The sequence below is a fragment of the Pteropus medius genome, unplaced genomic scaffold (genome assembly GCF_902729225.1).
Source record: "Pteropus medius unplaced genomic scaffold, Ma_sr-lr_union100, whole genome shotgun sequence".
NCBI classification, from domain to species: domain Eukaryota; kingdom Metazoa; phylum Chordata; class Mammalia; order Chiroptera; family Pteropodidae; genus Pteropus; species Pteropus medius.
Window position 1 is genome coordinate 926,621 of NW_024344433.1, and position 10,819 is coordinate 937,439.

Below are 10,819 nucleotides of genomic sequence, written 5' to 3' on the forward strand. Positions count from 1 at the left end.
AGAACTAATGAGTTCAGTAAGGTCACAGAATAGCTCAACATTAAAAAAAATCAACCATATTTCTATAAACAAGCAATGAACATGTGGAAAGCAAAATGTCATTTATAATTGCTCAGAAGATGAAATATTTAGTGCAAATCTAACAAAACATGTGCAAGACTTGAATGTTGAAAATTATAAGACAGCTGAAGGAAATCAAAGACATAAATGAATAGAAAGATATTCCATATTCATGGACTGGGAGCCTCAACATAGTAAAGATGTCAATTCTTCTTAAATTGAAATATAAGTTTAATCAATTCTTTTCAAAATCCCAGCAAAATTTTTATAGACACACACATGGTTATTCTAAAATTTATATGGAAAGGCAAAGGAACTAGAGTAACTAAAACAATTTTGAAAAAGAATAAAGTAGGAAGAATCAGTCTACTCAATTTCAAGATATTTTTTATAGTTATAGTGATTAAGACTGCATGGTATTAGTGGAGAGACAGACACATAGATGCATAGAACAAAATAGAGAACCCACAAATAGCCCCACACAAGTACAACCAACTAACTGTTAACAAAAATGCAAAAGCAATTCAAAAGAAGAACAGTCTTTTAAACAAAAGTTGCTGAAGCAATTAAATATCCATAGTCAAAAAAATGAACTTATATAGAAACGTCTCAAATCTATCACAGGCTAAATATAAGATGCAAAACTATAAAACTTTTAGGAAAAAAAAATAAGAGAAAATCTTTGAGATCTAGCAAGATCCATACATGAAAAAAATCAATAAATTAGACCTTGTCAAAATTAAAAACACATTTTTGTTCTGAGAAACAAGAGGATAAAAAGGCAAGCTACAGAGTAGGAGAATATATCTGCAAATCACATATGTAACAAATAATTCATTTCTAGACTATATAATGAATTCTCAAAACTCTACATTAAAAAAACTATCTAATTAGAAAATGATGAAAAAACATGAAGAAACATGAACTCACCAAAATAATATATGGCAAATAAGTACATGAAAAAATGTTCAACAAAACTACACTTTAGGAAATACAGATTAAAACAACGAAATATCACTACACAACTATTGGAACAGCTAAAATTTTTAAATGGTGACAAACCAAATGGTGATGTGATATGAAAAAACTCTCTCTCATAGATTAATGATGTGAGTAGTTCAGCCACTCTGGAAAACAGTTGCAAGTTTCTTAACAAAACAAAATAAAACATTAAACATATACTTAACATACCGTTAGCCTAGCAATTGCATTCCTGGGCATTTAGAAATGAAAACTTATGTTCACACAAAAACCTGTAAACAATTGTTCGCAACAGCTTTATTTGCAATAGCCTGAAACTGGAAACTACTCAAATGTCTCTTAAAGGGTGAATGGTTAAACTGTAGTACATCCATAACATGGAATACTATTCTGCAATAAAAAAAAAACAAACTATAGATACATGCAACAACTTCGATGAACTTCAAAGAAATAATACCAAGTGAAAAAATGCCAATGTCAAAAGCTCACATATGATATGACAGCATTTATATAAACACTCTCTGATTGAGAAAACTGTAGAGATGGAAAACAGACTGATGGCGCACAGGAGTTAAGGCTGTTGGGAGGCAGGGGTCAGAATGACTATAAAAGGTGGCACAGGGAGATCTTCATGGTGATAAATATTTATATATCTTGATTGTAGTGGTAATTCCAAAAATTTACACAAGTGATAAAATTACACAGTGTATCAATGTCAAAATTCCTGGATTTGATATCACACTATAATTTTATAAGAGGTAACCTTTGGGGAAAATGAGTCAAAGGGCCACGGGATCTGTCTATACTATCTTTGCAACTTTCTGTGAATTTATCATTTTTTCAGAATAAAAAGTATGAATCAATCAATCAACCAACTAAAAAAGAGAAGGTGAAATAAAGATAATATCAGATAAAAACTGAGAAAATCTGTCACCAGCAGACCTGCACTAATAGAAATGCTCAAAAGAAATTCTTCAGGAAAAAACACCAGATAGAACCTCAAATCTTACAGGAAGGAAAAATATTATAAAGAGTAAATATGTGGATTTTAAAATGCTATTTTTTCATTTAGTTTCTTTACAAGGCTAATGACTTTTTAAAGCAAAAATTATAACACTGGATTGTGAGATTTGTAATGTATGTAGAAATAAAATATATTAAAACAATGACACCAAGGAGAGGAGTGCAGGGTAGGTAGAGCTATAAAGTTCTTACATTTTACAAGAAGTAGAATGAAGGTTGTGTTTAGCAGACTGTGACAAGTTAAGGATATAATCACTAGAGCAACCACTGAAAATATAATGCAAAAAGGTATACTTAAGCCTATTGAAAATTAAATGGAAAAATAAAAATGGAGTTAAATGAAATACTAAAAAATATTCAGTTCACCCAAAAGAAAGCAGGAAAGGAGAAACAGAGGGTAAAAGAAAGGATAGGGCAAGTAGAAAACAAAAAGTAAAATGATAGGCCTAAATCTAACACTATCAATTATTACATTAAATGTAGAGAACCAAACACTACAATTACAAGACAGAGATTAGGAGACAGGGTTAAAGAGACACTCTTTAAACATAGAGACTACAGACAAATCGAAAGTAAAAGACCATAAACATACCTTCCATGCAAAAATTGAGCATAAGAAAGCTGCAGTGGTTATACTACTATAGGACAAAGTAAATGTCCAAACAAAGACTACCATCTGAAATAAAGATGGACATTTCAAAATATTAACATTTGTCAATTCACCAGGACATAACAATTCTAAATGTGTATGCATTTAGAGTTTCAACTACATGAACAAAACTGACAGAACTAAAGGGTGAAATGGACAAATCCACTAGACAAAAAAAATCACTAAAAATATAGAATATCTCTATCATACTATCTTGGCCTCATTAATATTTATAAATCATTACTTAAACACTGCATAATACACATTCTTTTCAAGTGTCTTTGAAATGTTTGCCAAGATATGTGCTGGACTATAAAACAAATCTCAGTAAATTTCAAAAGACTAAAATCATACATTCTCTAACTTCAATAGAATTAAATTACAAATCCAACAAAAACAAGGTATCTTTAAAAGTTCTAAAATATTTGGAAATTAAACAACACATTTCTTTTAAAAAAGGAATCAAAGAAAAAAGTCACAAGAGGAAAAGAAAATATTCTGAACTCAATTATAATGAAAATACTACCTATCCAGATTTGTGGGATTCAGCTAAAGCAAAGCTTGGAGGAATACTTATAATTTTAAATGACTACATTAGAAGAGATAAAAAAAACCTTAAAATCAATTATCTAAGTTTCAATTTTAAAAGCTAGGAAAAGAAATACAAATTAAACTCTAAGTGGAAGGAAGTAAAAAATAAAGATAAAAGCAGATCTATTAAATCAAAACAAAAAATAGAAAAAAATCAACAAACCCAAAATTTGGTTCTTTAAAAAGAGTTATGATATACCCCTAATAAAACTTATCAAGAAAAAGTGAGAGAAACACAACTTATCAGTATCAGGAATAAAAGAGGGGACATCGCTAGAGATTTTACAGGTATTAAAAATGTTAAGGGAATATTATAAACAATGCTTTGCCAATATCTTAGGAAATACTGATAAAAGCAGACAAACTCCTTGAAAAAACACCCCTTTCTGAAACTAGCATGATAAAAAAATTTAAAAAAAAACAAAAATCTGAATAGCTCTACATCTCTTACTAAAATTAAATTTCTTATTAAACTTTTCCTACAAACCAAATTCCAGGCTCAGATAAGTTTCACTGGTGAGTTCTATCAAACATTTAAGGAAGAACTAGTACCAGTTACATGAAACGACATCACAACGTAGAAGGGGAGGAGGAAATAACTTCCAAATCATTTATGAGGCCAGCATAATCTTGATGCCAAAACCTGACAAGGACAGTAAAAAAACAAAAACAAAAAAATAGAGTAATATTCTCATGATCTTAGATGGAAAAACCTTTACCAAAATATAAAGAATTGCTATTTTTGCAAATATTAATGACTGAATTATAATTACTTGAAATATGAGACAAAACTGCTTTCAGTTTGTTTCCTTATACAGGAATCTCACAGGCCCTGACTCTAGCAGACCCCCACTCAAAAAATATATTGATGGTACAGAGCTGTACTAGCCCCTTTGGAAGGAAAAATAAGAAGGCACAGCCTGAGCCGTGATGGGCAAGGCCTTGCCATCAGAATGGGCCTCCAAACAGTCTGTAAGAAACATATCCTCTGGACTATCCTTATCACCAGTATGAAACAAAGCTGCCAAGAGAACTGGTGAAAATTTTGAAAAACACATTAGTAAAGGATGTCAATAGATACTTGTTTAACTAATTGATTAATTAATTGGCCAATTCAGAATTACTGAGAAAAATCCTACTAATGGAAATTGCCCTGATTGAAAGCATGCTCCTTGGGTGGGGGTGTTACTGATAGTTTGGGCAGGACATCCCTACTGGGAGGGCTAAGTTACATGTTGTAAGATACTCACTGTCCCTGACTCCCAGGCCCTATAGTATATTGCAACCCAAGTCAATATGTCATCCAAAATAGAACGCATCCTCACATATTTCCATACTCCATTGGAGGGCAGTACTCCTGAGAATGGAGAGCCAACACTTGAACCAACGCATTTAAAAAACACTGGACTGCAGCAGAAGGAAGGCCACATGGGAAAGCAGCATGTTCTCTCTAGAACTACACAGAGCTTTTGTTTTAATCGATGATCTCCAAAGGTTGCACATCCCAGGGAATAAATGCAAATATCTCCTATTTCATCTTTCAAAGAAGAAAGAACAAAATCAAGCATGACTAATATTTAATATGTGGATTGACAATTGTACATCTACATAATATACATATATTGAGAGTGCAAACTTTTTTATCAATAAGCTTATGAGATCAAAATAAGCACAGAGACTCATGGTTTTTGAGGGACCTTCAGAACCGACACAGCCTCCTCAGAGGCTAACAGGCGGCATGCTAGTTGGGTTTCACAGCTAGCATCACTCTGTGAGTACTCTACCTTCGCAGTGTGGGAATCCAATTTGTGACAAAATCTGTTTCAAGGTCAATTTGTTGCTCTTAAGCCCATGAAGCTGGAGCCATGCCTCGGACGAGATGAGACTCTGCTTGGCCATGTCAGTTTTGGTGTTTCTTAGTCCTTCCTGTTTCCGCAGCTGCTGCTCAGAGATGATAGAAGATGAACCTGATACCTCCATCTCTGAGTCAGGATCTAAGTCAAAGGGACCTCCTGTAAGGGCAATTGTCAGACTCAGACTTCCTGAAAACCTGGAAACAATCTAACATCACAAGAAGATTGATTTAACATAAATTATAGTACAGCCATGGAGTTCTATCAGTTAAAAATTATAATACAGATGTATATTTGTTGGCAAAGAATATAGCCACAGATATTGCTAAAAGGTATCCATAAAATTCAACATCCACATTCACACAGAAAAATATCTACAAAGATATCTGCCAATAGGTATACAGTAGTTTTCTCTGAGTGGTAGGATTATGTGTGGTTTTTGCCTTTTCTACACTGCTTAAATTTCTGCATTATTTAAACATTTCTAAAACAGGAGTTACTTTTATAATCAGAAATATACAAAGTTCTTCCATTTTGGAAAATAAATGATTGCCCCTGAACCTTCATTACACATCAGTATTCCAATTATAATCACATCTACCTGTTGCTTCCAAAGGGGATAAAGAGGACAAAACCCTAAGAGGAAACACATCTGTTCAGCAGGTGGAGTGGCCACCTGAGAGCTCACCACAGGGTAGGAACCAGACTTCCGCAGAGCCCTGCTGGGATACATGGACTCCATCACCTTCCGAATGTTTTCTTCTCTGGGACTTTAATGTTGACTTAAATATTCTGGTTCATGTAGCCAGCTGTTCTGGGAATAACCAGACTCAAGGCAATATGCAACATATTAAACTTATCTAGACCTGCCTAAATATAGCTAGTGTCCACAGGAGGAAAGGACTGGCTTAACTGTAAAGCAGGCTTAACCCGCTCACACAGCTTCAGGCAGAGCCTGACAACTTGGGAAAAGATCAGAAATCAGCCGGAGTGTACAGTGCGTATGAGTGTGGTCTCTGGACTATAAAACTTTTCTTCGACAATGAAAATACTCCCTTTTCCCATTTTTAAAACTCTGTATTTCCTGGAAGTCTCGTGTTAATGACACGAAATTTCAGTCACACAAATCAGCTGGACCCAAGCTAGGGAGGTTTTATAAAAAGTAGAAGTATTATTATTAGCGAATACTTATTTGACTCTATATATATTCTGTGTAGTAATATATTTAATCCTTGTAATAACTTTATGAGGTAGGTAGCGCTACTATTATTCCCATTTTACAGATGAGGAAACCAAGACTGAGTATGGCTAACTTGCCTACGATTGCACAGGAGGTAGGGGTGTGAGATTCCAAACTCTAGAGTCTAGAACACAAAATGTTGTGGCCTTTATTATAATAAAAACAACCACAGCAACTTCCATTTGTTGGCCAGGTACTGGGTGAGCTTTTTATATGCACTGTCTCATAAATTCTTCATAACCACATCCATTATGCACTGCTAACACTTCACTTACATTTGAGGATTCAGAAGCTTCAAGAATTTAAAGAAGTTGTTCAGGACCCACAGCCAGTAAGTGACAGAAGCAGGAGTCAAAGCCATTTCCTAACCACTCTACAATTGTTATAACTGACCTGCCTGACCTATAGTCTGAGCCCACGGACAGACTGCATTCCAGTAGGACTGCTCCCCCTTAGGGCTCCTAAGTCCTCACCGAAGACAGAGCTTCCTGGCTCGTCATCTTCAAGTTTTTAAAGATAACAATTTCCATTTTAAGGTCTATGTGAATTTTCATTGTCGGTATACGCTGAATTCCAAAGGTACACAAACTCGTATTATTGGTGAGGATCCTTCTTCTTTCTTCAAGGGCTCAATTTGATGAGAATGTTACAATAGTATTTGGAGAGCATCATGCAAGAGGAGGGAAGTTTAGAATGAAAACTCTGTATAGGTCCATTCCACTCCTTTAGGTAAGTGACCTCCCCACTCTATGGTGGCACCACCACCTAAGCGCCCTACCTCCCAGGCTGCTGCAAGGCTACTGAATCCTCCAGCTGAGGCGCATGACTCAATTCCTTTTGCATGCACATGACTTAAAAAACAACAACAAAAAAGTCGTTAGGATCAGAGAACCTATATGAGTCATTCTGATTTAGATCTTGACCTTTAGGGCTTTTTTAGGCTGAGACTTCCTGTATTGTTGGAAATGAAAGTAACTGAAAAATGGAACTTATCCAGAGAAAACAAGGAAGGAAAAAAAAGGGCATCTCCAAGAAACAGGATCATCCTTCTTGAAGGGATAAAAGCTACTGTGCCACAGCAATGCTGCCAAGTGGCCTGAGAAACAACCCTTCTACACACAGCCCACCTGCTTTACCACCTCCAAGCTGGTCCCCAGCCATCCTATGTGGAATCTTAGCCTTCAAGGCCCATTTCAAACCCTGCCTTCATTTAGCCTCTCCTACCCCCTTCACCAACCTTCTGCAGCCTCCCCTGGGGAAAGCCCTGGCTTTTGCTCTGACACTTCACCAATGTGGCCTTGGACACGTCAGGTTTGTCCTCTCTAGACTGAAAGAAGGTTCAATGCCTGCTGGGACAAATTATATGAATGTCCTCAGTACACTGCCTTGTACACAGCAGGCACTCTGTATGGGTGTTGAGTTGAATTAAATTGATGACTCCAAATCCTGATTTTTCCAACAAGGCAAAGATTTACAGTTTTAATATAGCTAAGATCAGGAAATAGTTATCTCTTTAAACAGAGACATATTTTTTCTGGATATTACTATATTGTTGTTATTAATACTATTATTACCTAGGATTTCTTCATCCGAGGTTATTACAAACTGAGGAAGTAAGAAACAACAAACCCCAGTGCCCTAAGCACTATCTTAATGGCCAAAATTTTGGGGACATAGGAAGAAATTTCCTAAATGGAAAGAGGAAGTATAAATGGGAGGAGAAAAAAAAAAGGAAGTGAAAGTCTGATGACAGACAGGCAGGCAGAGTTTTGGGGGAAAATGGAAAGATTAAGCTGGCACCAGTGCAAAGGCCCCAACCAAAGGAACTAGGATGGGGCTCCATGTACAGCCAGCCTAGGCTGCTGGCATCTGCCCGTGTTGGGCAACCAAGAGGTGCCCCATGGCTGCCCTGGGGTTAGCAACTATGGAAGTCTTCATGGCTTAAGAGAGTAGGTCCTATGTGGCCAGAGGTCAAGGTACAATGCACAACTTGAGTCCATCAATTCAGTTTAAACATGTCATATACTTCTACCTGCTTTATTGTCAACACTCAAAACTTCCTATATCCTTGTTAGTGTCTGAAAAACAAATGTGGGCTAAGTGGATATATCTTGTGATTTATGTGAATTTTGAATTACAATTGTTCCAGAAAGAAAGAAAGCTGGGATGAAGTCCCATGGTACCCTGCTGTAACTCTCCCCAAGAAAATCTTAACCCCGCCCCCTCCGTTCTTCTGCCCTTGAGGGTCAAGGCTAAACTGTGGTCATCTACTCAAGTAATGTGGGCAGAGGAAAGGAGACTGAAATGGACTGAAAATCTGAGAATAAATGGGGTGCTGTAAAGGGAAGGTCATTGCTAAGGAAAAATAATAATAATAAAAGAGCTCCCAAGATGAGAGGAAAACTCTACCAGGGGAAAGTAAATCTAAGTTCCGTTCCCATATGTAACGAGCAAAACTGAGTGGGGCTCATCTTAGTAATGTGACCGTGACAACCATACACGTAAGCGAAGGAGCCAGCAGCCTTTCCAGGACAAAAAGCTGTCACAAGGGCTGATCCAAACACATGGGTTTCGGTTCTAGACTATTCATATTATGATTGTTTCTCACAAATAAATTTCTCCTGGTTCTCGCATTGCCTCCGAAGCCCAGGCGGCCCTCACCTCACCACTTCGGCCTCTGACAGGGTCAGGAACTGGGAAGGGGAGGTGCGGGAGGTTAGGGTGGGGCACGGGGTGGGGAGGGAATGAGATGGAGGGTGAGGGGTGGGAGGAGCTCTGGGGGAGCAGGGCCGGGTACTCTTTTCCCGCCCTGACACTGGCGCCAAACACTTTGGTGAGTCTGGGCAAGTCGCGGAGCTTCGCCCAGCCTGTTTCCACAACTGTAAGTGGGGGCAATCCAGCTCGGAACTTGTGTGATTGCAAGATTTCTCTCAGCACCTCGGAGGTGCTGGCGTGGAGGGGACCGCATCCCGCACTTACGAGGCTTCTGTCAGGTGAAAGCCAGGCGGTTCCCGCTCAGCAGCCGCTCTCCCCTCCTCCGCGGGCCGTCAGACCCGAGGGGGCGGGGGAGGGACGCATCCTGCTAGGTGATAAGCAGCAAGCCCCGCGAGCGAGCGATTCCAGCCGTTCGACTTCTGTGTGACCCGAGCGCAAGGCGCGCGGCCTGTTGACGACGGCGGCGCCGCGGTTGCTGGGACAGCACCAATTGCTGTGCGGTTCGTCCAGCCGGTCCCGCCCACAGAGCGCGCGTCCTGAGGGGGCGGGGACAGGGGCGGGGCCCCGAGGCGGGTTCTGGGCGCGGTCCCTCCAACTGGCACCCGGAGCAAGGGCACCCCGCCAGCTGATGCGGAGAAAGGCACTGTCCCCTGCGCTGGCAAACATAACAGACGAATACACAGACGAGCTCTGGTAGAGGCTATGGGCGTATGCGGCACACACTGTAGATGTTACCACTAACTTATGTATGTACTTTCCAACCTGCAGAAAACTTTTTAGTCTTCACTTCAACGCTGTGAAGAGCGTTGTTTTATTTTACTGTTCAGGGAAAGAAGCTTAAAGAGGGAGGCAGCTGGAGCAAGGGTGGAACTGAGACCAAGGCGCTGTGACCTGCACTTTTGCAATTTTGAGGGCAGGGGCTGCAGTTACCAAAAATAAGTTTATCTATTAGTTATGAGGATTCCTAGAGGCATTATTTTCTTCATTCAGCTTTGTTTTTAACCCTATTTTAGTTTTACCTTATCTGATCAAAGAGCTCGAAATTTATGCCTGTGATTTTTCAATCACTTGGAAATACAACTGTATTTGTGAAAAGCATCTTTAAATCCTTAATAAAAGATCCCACAGGCAAGTATATTGGGACATAAAATTGCATTTTAGATTTGAAAACTCAAGAAATGACCAAATCTTATGTAGGGTTTTAAGTCAAAGATCTAATAAAACATATTTAATATTGGAACTAAATAATTGTCCTCAACAGAAAAGTACTTCATTCACAGAGGTTTAGTTTTTCTGCATTCTTTCAACACTAAACCATTCTTTTAACTAAAAAGTACTGAAAGCTTTGATTGTATATCACAAATCATTCTGTAAAGTTATATGATTGTATGCGATTGGCCCTGCAAATCACACCTTCCAACCTCACCACCAAAAAACAAACAAAAACTCAACAGTACTAAAAATTCTGTTCAGAAGGGAGATAACATAGCAGCCACGCCCACATTTGCTAATGCCACATTAATCTCTGCTGTCCTCACCCTGCCAGACTCATATTCCTGGGATATGTGGATGTGGTAGAAAACATAGCATCCACACAGCCAAACCCACTGCCTGCATTGTCCTGCCAGGCAGTCCTGTTCCCACCTTCAGCTCGTGCATTCTGCCTTCCCTGGGACACTTGCCACTTACATGCAAGTAACTGCAGAT

The 10,819-nt window shown here is 38.6% G+C and overlaps 1 protein-coding gene across 1 annotated transcript in view; it reads right to left on the reverse strand.

Moving 5' to 3' along the window:
* Positions 1–9,599, reverse strand: part of VWA3B (von Willebrand factor A domain containing 3B) — a 134,488-nt gene extending 124,889 nt beyond the window's left edge. Inside the window, 2 exon segments of the mRNA XM_039872637.1 lie at positions 5,089–5,316; positions 9,377–9,599. Coding sequence (XP_039728571.1) covers positions 5,089–5,284 — 196 coding nt within the window. The 5' untranslated portion in view covers positions 5,285–5,316; positions 9,377–9,599.
* Positions 9,600–10,819: the final 1,220 nt, after the last annotated feature.